At 35.0% G+C, this 12,188-nt stretch overlaps 1 protein-coding gene across 1 annotated transcript; it reads left to right on the top strand.

Annotated features, from left to right (window-relative positions):
• The first annotated feature begins 938 nt into the window (after positions 1-938).
• LOC107560829 (serine/arginine-rich splicing factor 9-like) lies at positions 939-7,820 on the top strand. Its single transcript, XM_016245097.1, has 5 exons — positions 939-1,054; positions 2,050-2,397; positions 2,486-2,667; positions 4,593-4,765; positions 7,394-7,820. Exons 2-5 carry the CDS (start codon positions 2,240-2,242, stop codon positions 7,613-7,615), a joined length of 735 nt encoding a protein of 244 aa, XP_016100583.1. The 5' UTR covers positions 939-1,054; positions 2,050-2,239; the 3' UTR covers positions 7,616-7,820.
• The last annotated feature ends 4,368 nt before the right edge of the window (positions 7,821-12,188 follow it).

The raw sequence follows: 12,188 nt of genomic DNA on the forward strand, positions 1-12,188 counted from the left end.
ATTGCAAAGATATTATTTAAACTGAGCTGGATGTTGACATCACTGAATTCAATGATGAACTGTCTTTAACTGAAAAATGAGTGTTTACTATTGTCATTTTGCATTATTGACACTATTTTCCTAATTAATGCTGTTCAGTTGCTTTGACACAATCTGTATTGTTAAAAGCGCTATATAAATAAAGGTGACTTGACTTGACTTAAAAAATATATATATATAAATTATAACAAGTAATGTCCGTGTTTGGAGGCCAAGCAACCGATTAATGAGTTATTCCAAATTTCACAAAAAGCTTATGGACAGAATTGTAAGTCAGACACTGAAGCGAGTTGCTGTTTTAGTCTCATGTCGTTCACATGCTTTGGCAATGTTGTAAGTGACTTTTCTTTCTGTTTTAAAGATGTTTTCTTTGGCTTGTTCGAACACTCAAAAGAGAATAGAGGAAAATATCACTTTACGTGTTTCCTGCTAGTTGCACCATTTAAAAACCTCTCTTTTCTTTATTCAGAGATGATCTGGAGAGGTACATGGAGGCTACCCAGAGCTCTGTTCATCCTAAAGCAATGAGAACTGTATCTCTGTATGCATCTATTGTATTTCAACTGTAATAACCCCGATAAAGGCTGGGCATTTCATTTGTCAAACCTCTTGAAAGAGCATGCAGAACAAGGTAAAATATATGGTGCTATTGTTAAATACATTAAAGAAATAGGATTAATCAGGAGAATTTAGGAATGTGTGTTTTTTTATTATTATTTTTTTATTATTATTATATAAAATATAGATAAATATAAATATGTATATATTAGTTGCTTATTAGTGCTCCACACTCCAGTCCAGTTGGTGGCGGTAAATGCACCGGAAGTTGGTTTGCCATCCGCCATGAAACGTTATTAGAAGAAGAAGACAAAGGCTAGAGGTCTCAGGCGTCTGCTGCAGTTGCTCGTTTCGGTCTGAAGGGGGCGGAAGTTCGTGTGTGTCACTTCCTGATCCGGGGAGGGGAAGCGCGTGCGCTTGTTTATCCTCGGTTTTTATCACGAGCTGCAAATTACAGGTAAATCAAACTATTAATGTCGGTTATATTTCATCTTTAACCACATCCGTGCATGACAGAAAAAAAGGCCGCCCTCGTTATTCGCTGGCGTTTGTCATTTTGCTTTGAGCCGTTCTCAACAAAGAAGCTAACAGCTAGTGTGCTAACGTGCTCGTGTTGTATAGTTATTAAACACAAATATTACAATTTTAGATATTTTTTTAAAGCTAAATACTATATGTATCCGTGAAAATGGACGGATTTAGGTTGATATTTTGAATTAAATGCGTAAGAGGATATGTTAGCATTGTTAGCAGCTGTCCTCTGATTTGCATTCGACTTCTTTTATTGAATTGTGAAAGTATGCAGAGAAAAAGTAGATTAAATATGAACAGGTTGTGGTATTACATATTTGCATAGCGATTCTCTTTACAAAGCTCATATCAGAGGTTGATTTGGCAGTTGATTATTATGTCCTGTCTATTAAAATGTATGTTGCATGCCATTTAACATGTTAAAAGTATATTTTCTAGGCCTTAGCTAGAAGTATGGTCACTTGATATGAATCATATGTGACCCTGGACCACAAAACTAGTCATAAGGTTCAGTTTTGAAATAGAGATGTATACAATAAATAGCTTTCCATTGATGTGTGGTTTGTTAGGATCGGACAATATTTGAAAATCTGGAATCTGAGGGTGCAAAAAAATCTAAATATTGAGAAAATCATCTTTAAAGTTGTTCAAATGAAGTTCTTAGCAATGCATATTACTAATCAAACATTAAGTTATGATGTATTTACGGTAGGAAATGTACAAAATATCTTCATGGAACATGATCTTTACTTAATATCCTAATGATTTTTGGCATAAAAGAGAAATGTATAATTGTGACCCATACAATGTATTGTTGGCTATTGCTACAAATATCCCCCAGCGACTTAACACTGCTTTTGTGCTCCAGGGTCCGCTGTCCCTCATATGTGTCCATTTTAACTGATTGTCCTTGTTTCTAAGTTTTCAGACTGTGGTCCTGGAGGCTCCTGTGCTGGGTTTCTTGAACTCGACATGTTCTGCGACCGCCAGAGTTTAGAGTTGTGAATAGAGGCTTTTAGAAGGACGGACTAGAGTTTGGATGTTCTGAGCGCCCTGACGCGGAAAACGCTCTATTTTCCTCGAAGGCTGCAGGTCCAGCGGGGTTCAAGCCATGTCGGACGGACGGATCTACGTGGGAAACCTTCCCATGGACGTCCAGGAGAGGGACATTGAGGATCTCTTCTTCAAATACGGAAAAATTCGGGATATTGAGCTGAAGAACAACAGGGGCACCATCCCGTTTGCCTTCGTGCGGTTTGAGGACCCACGGTGAGTCGCGCGGCCTCCCGAGAACACGCGGACGAGGCTTTTTCACGTGTAGAACGAAAATTAGGAGCACTTTCCTCTCTTCCTCTAGGGATGCGGAGGACGCCGTCTTTGGAAGGAATGGATATGGATTTGGAGACTGTAAGCTGCGTGTGGAATATCCTCGATCTTCCGGATCCAAATTTAGTGGACCTGCAGGAGGAGGAGGAGGAGGACCGCGGGGAAGGTTTGGGCCCCCGTCGCGCAGATCTGAGTTTCGCGTTATTGTGACGGGTGAGTTAAGAGGACTGAGGCTTCATGCAAGAATAATACCATTTAAAATAGTCCTGATAACACTACTTCAATGAATTGTATAGCAGGGTTACTGTAGTTTACTAAAACTATTACAAATTTCATTGTTAAAATAAAAAAAAATCTAAAATAATAAAACAATCACTTTTATTTAAGCTGGTTTCAAGGCAACGATTCTCATTTTCATTTAGTTTATCTTGTAGAGGAATAACTCAAACTAATAAAATAACTGAAATAAAAGTGAATAAAAACTGTATAGACATATTTTTTATTTTAAAAACTACTAAAACGTTAACTAAAATGAAAACGGAAATATAAAAGCAAAATGTAATTCAAATTATTAAGTTGCCAAAGCAACAGTTCTCATTTTAATTTAGTTTATCTTGTAGAAGAATAACTCAAACTGAAATAAAAGTGAATAAAAACTGTATAGACATATTTAAAAACAACAGAAATGGTAAAAACTACTAAAACGTTAACTAAAATGAAAACGGAAATATAAAAGCAAAATGTAATTCAAATTATTAAGTTGCCAAAGCAACAGTTCTCATTTTAATTTAGTTTATCTTGTAGAAGAATAACTAAAACTGAAATAAAATTAATAAAAACTGTATAGACATATTTAAAAACAACAGAAATGGTAAAAACTACTAAAACGTTAACTAAAATGAAAATGGAAAATATAAAAGTAAAATTTAATTCAAAATATTAACAAGTTGCGAAGGCAACAATTCTCATTTTCATTCAGTTTATCTTGTAGTAGAATAACTCAAACGGAAATAAAATTAATAAAAACTGTGTAGACATATTTTAAAAACTACTAAAACGTTAACTAAACCGAAAATGAAAACGAAAAATATAAAAGCAAAATTTTATTCAAATTAAGTTGCGAAGGCAACAATTCTCATTTTCATTTAGTTTATCTTGTAGAAGAATAACAAACTGAAATAAAATTAATAAAAACTGTATAGACATATTTAAAAACAACAGAAATGGTGAAAACACACACAAAAAACTACTAAAACGTTAACTAAAATGAAAATGGAAAATATAAAAGTAAATTTTTATTCAAAATATTAACAAGTTGCCAAGGCAACAATTCACATTTTCATTCAGTTTATCTTGTAGTAGAATAACTCAAACGGAAATAAAATTAATAAAAACTGTGTAGACATATTTTAAAACAATTTTAAAAACTACTAAAATGTTAACTAAAATTAAAATGAAAACGGAAAATATAAAAGTAAAATTTTATTCAAATTATTAACAAAAATTGTAGTAGTATATCAATGATACTAAAATAACTGAATAATTGAACTAAAGAGTATTTAAAGAGACAGTTCACCCCAAAATTAATGTTGTCGTCATTTACTCACCAAACCCATAATTCATCTTCAAAACATGAAGTTTAATAAAACCTGGGGTTTTCTCCATTAAACAAGTCTTAAAATATCCAGAAAGGTAAAACAAATCCATATGAATCAAGCAGTTTGATCCGTGTCTTGTGAAGTGATTTGATTACTTTATATGATGAACAAGTCTCTGATCGTATCTCATCGAAAGCCTTGGATTAAACGCTCGGTTCATATGGATTTGTTTTACCTTTTGTGGAGACATAAACCTCTCAGATTCTTTATAAATATCTTAATGTGTGTTTTGAAGATAAATCATGGCTTTAGTGAGTAAATGATGACAGAATATTCAACTTTGAGTGAACTGTCCCTTTATATACTCAACATATTTTACTTACTGATGATCATTTATTGTAACGGATGTGAACGCTTGACTTCTAGTGCAAAAGTAGGATCATTTGTTTGCATGCATCTACATCTTACACAGATGTTTGCAGCACTTTCTTGTACAAAACATCAAGACTACCGTAATAAACGGCTCTGGCCCGTGTGCAGGTCTTCCTCCGTCCGGCAGCTGGCAGGATCTGAAGGACCACATGCGGGAGGCCGGAGACGTGTGTTTCGCTGACGTGCAGCGTGACGGCGAGGGTGTGGTCGAGTTCCTCAGACGTGAGGATATGGAGTACGCACTGAGACGCCTGGACAGCACAGAGTTCAGATCCCATCAGGTCAGGGTCCTGGGGAAACACTTCAGTTCATTAAACAGAAAATTCAGACAAATTCAGTTCATCCCTCGGGGGGTTTTTTCAATTCAATAAAAACAATTTTAAGTAAAAAAAAAATGTATTTGCCTTGCCTAAAACTGTTTATTGTTGAATCTCTAATTGCCCTTTATCTTCATCTCATGCATTAATGATTTTAATTCCTGTGGGAAGATACGTATTTATAAAGCGGAGAGTTGCGGTGCTTGATTCTGATTGGCTGAGCCACATTCAAAGCTGTTGTAAATTACTCTACAGACACACAGCTTTGTTTACGTCTGTGTGTTGCTCTGCAAACACTTTGTAGCAACCACAACTGTTTCTGAGGAGCTACATTGTTTGGTGGAAGAATACTGTGTTTATTAATATCATTACACTTTATTTGCTCTGCTTTATTTTGTGAAACCTTACTACGTATATGGAATAACCGTTTTATAAAAGCAGTAAGCCCTGCTTCGCGTCGTGCCTAACAACGCCCCTTAGCTGTTATGAATTCACTGTAAACCACGGCTTCTTGGGGCTTATTGCTTTATTATACACATTGATATTTTTGTATATCATATATAGTTTCAGATACACTACCATTTGAGGTCTTTTTTTAAATTATAATTGTGTTTTTCTCTCAATTTATTCATTTATATTTTGATAATTCATTTTTTTACGTTTTAGTCCTGTTATACGTTTCTGTTTTTAATTACAATACAATACAATTTTATTTATATAGCACAACCGGAGTTGACCAAAGTGCTTTACAACACTATACCAACAACAGGCAAATTGCAAAATTACACATTAAATATACACAGAATTAATTAAAAAGAGGTCAGTAAGATTAAGAAATTGATACTGTTATTCAGCAAGGATGCGTTAAATTGCTAAAAAAAACAAATACAGTAAAGATATTTAAATGTTTCAAAAGATTTCTATTTCAAATAAATGCTGTTCTTTTGAACTTTCTATTCATCAAATAATCCTGAAAAATAAAATGTATCACCGTTTCCACATAATATTGTGCGGCACAACTGTTTTCAACATTGATAATAATCAGAAATGTTTATTATTATTATTATACTGATTTCTGAAGATCATGTGACACTGAAGACTGGAGGAATGATGCTGAAAATACAGCTGCACATCACAGAAATACATTACAGTTTAACAGAGATTCACATAGAACACAGCTATTTTAAATTGTAATAATATTTCACTATTTTTAATGTATTTTTGATCAAATAAATGCAGCCTTGGTGAGCAGAAGAGACTTCTTTTGAAACAAAAAAATCTTAATGATCCCAAACGTATAAACTGTAGTGTATATGTTAGTCTATAGTTTAAAGATTTTTGGATATAATCTTATTAATTTAGCATAGACTTCTGAGGTCAGGTGGTTTCAGGGCTAGTGATATAATATATCAAATATAATTTTTATACAGAAAATCAAATGTTAAGTGCATTGTAGTGATCATAATATTTACTTTTTTTAACTATTTATTTATATTTAATGCACATCTAAGTAGCTGACCAGGTTACAGTTCACTGAAAGTTACAGTCAAACCAAAAATTATTCAGACACCTTCAACATTTCTCACATTATCACAGTTTATTCGCTATAGCTTAGAAAATGGGAATAAAATATGAGTTAAACTGTGTCAGAACAAATTCATCTTGATAATGTTAGATAACTTTGATAGAAAGGTATGTAATGGATTACAATCAACCAAAAATTATTCAGCTGTTAATTTAAGTAATTTAAGTACACAGTTGTGACCCTGGAGCACAAAAGCAGTGTTGAGTCGCTGGGGTATATTTGTAGCAATAGCCAACAATACATTGTATGAGTCACAATTATACATTTCTCTTTTATGCCAAAAATCATTAGGATATTAAGTAAAGATCATGTTCCTTGAAGATATTCCGTACATTTCCTACCGTAAATATATCAAAACTTAATGTTTGATTAGTAATATGCATTGCTAAGAACTTCATTTGAACAACTTTAAAGATGATTTTCTCAATATTTAGATTTTTTTGCTCCCTCAGATTCCAGATTTTCAAATAGTTGTATCTCGGCCAAATATTGTCAGATCCTAACAAACCAAACATCAATGGAAATATTATTCATTCCACTTTCAGCTGATGCATACATCAAAATTCGAAAAATTGACCCTTATGACTGGTTTTGTGCTCCAGGGTCACAATTAGATAATAGCAATTTAGGTCAGCCAATTACCAAGCAATGTCTGTGGTGTAAAAACGCCGCATTAGCAATTAAAGAAAAAACACTTCAGCAAAACATGGTCAGGTCAAAGTGTCTGAATCATTTTTGGTCCCAAATTTTACAGGTAGTCCACTGTATGAAGAATTTTTGGGTATAATATGTCTCAGTTTACTTTATTTCGCTATCCTCACTTACATAAATGAAATATAGTGTCCTGCACCCACTAGTAAAAGAATATCTGGTGTCTGAATAATGTTTGGTTTGACTGTATATCCTATACAAATATATGTGTGTGTGTGACAAAACTTGTCCGGCGTCTCCGGAATCAGTGGTTTGTTGCTGTCTGTGTTTCTGAATATTGTTTGTTTGTGGCTCAGGGAGAGACGTCCTACATTCGAGTGATGGAGGAGCGGGGCACAAGCTGGGGTCGCTCGCGCTCCCGCTCCAGGTCTCGAGGACGATACTCACCCCCGCTCCAGAGCAGAGGGTCACCGCCGCCCCGTTACCGATCGCCCGCGCGTCACATGACCCGCCATAGCCCACCCTCCCGCCGAGCGCCGCTCCAGCATCACAGCCCGCCCCCGCGCCACTATCGATGAGCGGCCTTCTCCACCGCCACGACCCCTTTTCTTTCTCTATTTTGTAATTTATAGTCCATTGTAGGAACCCAAATGGCCTTATTCACCGTTCAGTTCATGGAGAGCTTGCGAATATGTTAATGATCACGTGGATGATGCTGCATATTTTTACAGATGTGGTTATGATTGTGAAAGATCTGAAGATTAATAACCTGTTTTGTCCCAACTGAAGGCAACAGACTAAAGATGTGTTTGTGATTAATCTGGTCCATTTCATAGACATCGACTGTTTTATAATTTTTTTATCATTTGAATAAAAGGCTGAAGTTTTAAAAATGTTTTTTTTCTTCTGGAATCTCCCCGTGTGATTTTTCTTTCTTTCTTTTTTTCCCTCTTTTTGTATCATGTGATGATTGTATGCATTTGTTTTTCAATTAAAGCATTGAATCAAAGTTACTCCATATCGAGTCATTTTTACAAACTATAGTGTTTTGCAGGAATAATGGAAATAATAACAGAAAACCTGGAAATACGGTTAAAAAAATTGAATCACTGGATTATCAGTAATAAAATCGTGCATTTTAGTTTGTGCATTAATTAAAAAAATGCATTATTGAATGTTGGTCCATGATGCATCGACTGATATTAACAGATATTTGATTAACAAATGTTGAAACGTTAAGATTATTAAATACTTTAGAAATATTGCTCGTTGTTAGTTCACGTTTATGTAGTTAATAAATGTAACATTGTAATGTGTTAATGAATTTTCTATAGCAGTTCATATTTTTTAATTATGCTGGGCTTTAAATATTTCCTTTGTGAGATGTTTGAGCAGTTGCATATTTAATTCATAAGATGTTCTTTGTCTTTATCTGAGCCATTTGTCCACATGAAGTGTAGTTGTTTAAATCCTTTATGGATGATGCTGCATATTTTTACAGATGTGGTTATGATTGTGAAAGATCTGAAGATTAATAACCTGTTTTGTCCCAACTGAAGGCAACAGACTAAAGATGTGTTTGTGATTAATCTGGTCCATTTCATAGACATCGACTGTTTTATTATTTTTTTATGATTTGAATAAAAGGCTGAAGTTTTAAAAATGTTTTTTTTCTTCTGGAATCTCCCCGTGTGATTTTTCTTTCTTTCTTTTTTTCCCTCTTTTTGTATCATGTGATGATTGTATGCATTTGTTTTTCAATTAAAGCATTGAATCAAAGTTACTCCATATCGAGTCATTTTTACAAACTATAGTGTTTTGCAGGAATAATGGAAATACGGTTAAAAAAATGAAATCACTGGATTATCAGTAATAAAATCGTGCATTTTAGTTTGTGCATTAATTTAAAAAATGCATTATTGAATGTTGGTTCATGATGCATCGACTGATATTAACAGATATTTGATTAACAAATGTTGAAACGTTAAGATAATTAAATACTTTAGAAATATTGCTCGTTGTTAGTTCACGTTTATGTAGTTAATAAATGTAACATTGTAATGTGTTAATGAATTTTCTATAGCAGTTAATATTTTTTAATTATGCTGGGCTTTAAATATTTCCTTTGTGAGATGTTTGAGCAGTTGCATATTTAATTCATAAGATGTTCTTTGTCTTTATCTGAGCCATTTGTCCACATGAAGTGTAGTTGTTTAAATCCTTTGTATTCAAGAATTGGAAAACATAGCATGGAAATGCATTGGTCTAAATGTATGAGAAGCCCATTTCAGGCTAATTGGCACAGTCAGACTTTTAATTAGTCCATTAGTTTAATTGTTCCATTAGTGTAATAGACTGATTTGACGCTCCAGATGTAATTAGGTTCCAGTAACGTTGGAGTTTGTTGTGATTAGACGGTCGTGATTCGTTAGGCCAATCAGCGCTCGCCAATGACTGAGCTGGCCAATCACATCAAAGAAGGCGTGGCTTTACTGCTCACAGGAGTCGAGCTACGCTTCAGTTTTAACGGTCAAAAGGAGCGAGGTAAGATTTCACAACTGTTTTACGATATAAATGTTAAACGGCCAAAAGAAACATCCAGTGAGGCAAACTACTAGATTTTCTTTTTTTGAACATTAAAGCATGTCAACATATTCTGTTACACCAAATACACAAAATAATGATCTTTAAAAAAGCATCATATGACCCCTTTAAGTATTTGGTGCTGTGATGAACATCACAGCAAATACACAAATCTGACTGGCTGTTTAAATAATGTAAACACCTTTCAGAAACAGAAAGTAGTGCAGCTGCTTTGTTTACAGGGTTTCATTTTAGATAGTTAGATTTAGTTAGCAGTTTAGAGAGTCTGCTGTCAGAGAGTGGAAGTTTGCTTTCATCCAGAGCGTCTCGTCATGTGCTTCTCGTCCGCGCTTGTTTACATCAGAGTGCGCACGCTCTTTCACGCAGCATACAGCGGTGTTGTGCACTTTGACCAGTTGATGGGAAAAGTATCCTTAAAATGCATTCAAAATAACTTGTAATATATAATTATTCACGGTATTTAGAAGAGCTCATGATAACAATATCGTGCATATTCATTACCGTGATATATCGCGGTACCGAATACCGGCACAAGTCTAATTGTAAATGTAAATTTTTGACTTACCGCCTGCTCCTGCAACGTGAGTGTTCTGCTTTCGCGATTTGTGTCCTCCTGTAAACATTCTAATATTGTATATAATTTTCGTGCATCAGGGATCCGCTATCAATATGCGGAGTATTGAAATCGGTTTTGAGTGAGCGCTTGCTGTTCAGTTTCACTTTAAGTTTGCGATCACGCATGCTCTGTGTAAATGAGCTCAGGATCTGTTGAGCAGCAAATCCTTCAGCATCGTCTGTCAGTCATCTCTCTTTACTCTGGACCCGTGATCAGTCAAACAAAAAACACAGAATTGCGAGATCAACTCAGAATACTGATGGAAGAAAAAGTCAGAATTGTAAGATAAAATTTTTTATTCTTTAGTGCAAACAAAAATAATTGCAAAATATAAACTCGGATTTCAAAGGAAAAATGTCTGAATGGTGAGAGAAACTTGCAATTGTGAGGGGGGAAAAAAGTCATGAAACAAAGTAGCAATTACTTTTTAAATTGGTTTATTTCATGGCAGAAACAAGGTTCCACAGAAAACAGCTGCACCTGGCAACCCAAACACAACTAGTTTCTTTTCAATGCACAATGCATGTTTAGAAAGCCGACAGCTCAAACATTCCCCTCTCTATTAACGATTCATTAACAGGCAAAGCACTGAATGTACAGTTTTAGTCTCAACAGTAAGTGTCCATCAAAGGGTCATCGATGCAGTCCGAGCGTCCTGATGATGGCAACACATCTGTCCCAGTCCATATAAAATAAAACCAAGCCATCAGCTGGCCGCTTTCTCTCTGTTTGGGCCCATGAACTCCACACCTTCTATAGGGATGTCCTTCTCCTTGATGGCTTTCTGTAAATAAACACGAGAGCGTCAGTGATTGACAGCAGACTGCATAGACTCTAAACTGCTGCTGTCCAGATAGGCCGCTCACTAGATTTTGAGACGCAGCCGAACGTGTTTTCTCATTCCGTGCACCTCCGAGGGATGATTTACATACTTGTAATGTTCATATGCGTGTATATAGTTGAAATTAGTATTCCAAAGGTACCCGGATGGTTTACTGCTTCCGGTAGAAATTCGAAGTGCAGACTCGAACGGCTAATATTGCCCACAACACATTGCGCGGTGGACGAGGATTCGATTAGAACTACAAACACGCATGAAAAGTGTTCAACTACAAACATGCGAGACCAACGGATAAGTACAGAAAGGGGTTTGAGTGATCAATAATATCTAACCTGTTAAAAAAATATTTATTTAATGTTATCCACGTTATATTTAATCTGCAGCAACACTGTGAACTTTATAATATGTTTGGTAATTACCTTTTATGCAAACATAATGAGCAGAGTTCTCGCCATGAAAGATCAACGTCCCTCTTAATTTCTCTCCAGTACGGTAGGAAATTAAATTTAAGGAAATATGGATAATGTTAACTTTGACAAAATGATTGTCAGGGCCGTTTGAACTGTGTCAGGATGCACGTAACTAAGTAACAGAGCGGACGCAGTTATGAGGAAGTAGTATGTCCCAAAGCTTGCCTACTATTCTGCTACATACTCAAAAGTATGTACTTTTTCTTCACAAAAAGAGTACATACTTTTAGGGCATAGTGTAAGTAGGCGAAGTGGGACGCAGTGACTTGTTTATTCCGTGAGCTCGCTTGACTTTAAAAGTCCCAAGGACAAAACTAAAATAATGATCTGAATAAAAATGTTGGTAAGAAGATATAAAACAACAAAACTATTATTTTAACCTTTTAGACGGTTCTGTGTTAAATAAATAGGAAAGACTAAAGGTCAATATTTACTGGAGAAGCTGAATCATTTCCTTTTGTCAAAAAAAAAATCATCATAATCATGCTGGAAATAAATAAATATATGTGTATGTGTATATACAGTGGGGGAAAAAAGTATTTAGTCAGCCACCAATTGTGCAAGTTCTCCCACTTAAAAAGATGAGAGAGGCCTGTAATTTTCATCATAGGTATACCTCA

The sequence above is a fragment of the Sinocyclocheilus grahami genome, unplaced genomic scaffold (genome assembly GCF_001515645.1).
Source record: "Sinocyclocheilus grahami isolate Dianchi unplaced genomic scaffold, SAMN03320097.WGS_v1.1 scaffold745.1, whole genome shotgun sequence".
NCBI classification, from domain to species: domain Eukaryota; kingdom Metazoa; phylum Chordata; class Actinopteri; order Cypriniformes; family Cyprinidae; genus Sinocyclocheilus; species Sinocyclocheilus grahami.

Excerpts from the sequence above, each read along its gene's own strand:
- LOC107560829 (XM_016245097.1), top strand. The coding sequence starts at position 2,240 with ATGTCGGACGGACGGATCTACGTGGGAAACCTTCCCATGGACGTCCAG. Across the intron at positions 2,398-2,485 it reads GTGCGGTTTGAGGACCCACG|GGATGCGGAGGACGCCGTCT; the intron begins GTGAGTCGCGCG and ends CTCTTCCTCTAG. Across the intron at positions 2,668-4,592 it reads GTTTCGCGTTATTGTGACGG|GTCTTCCTCCGTCCGGCAGC; the intron begins GTGAGTTAAGAG and ends GCCCGTGTGCAG.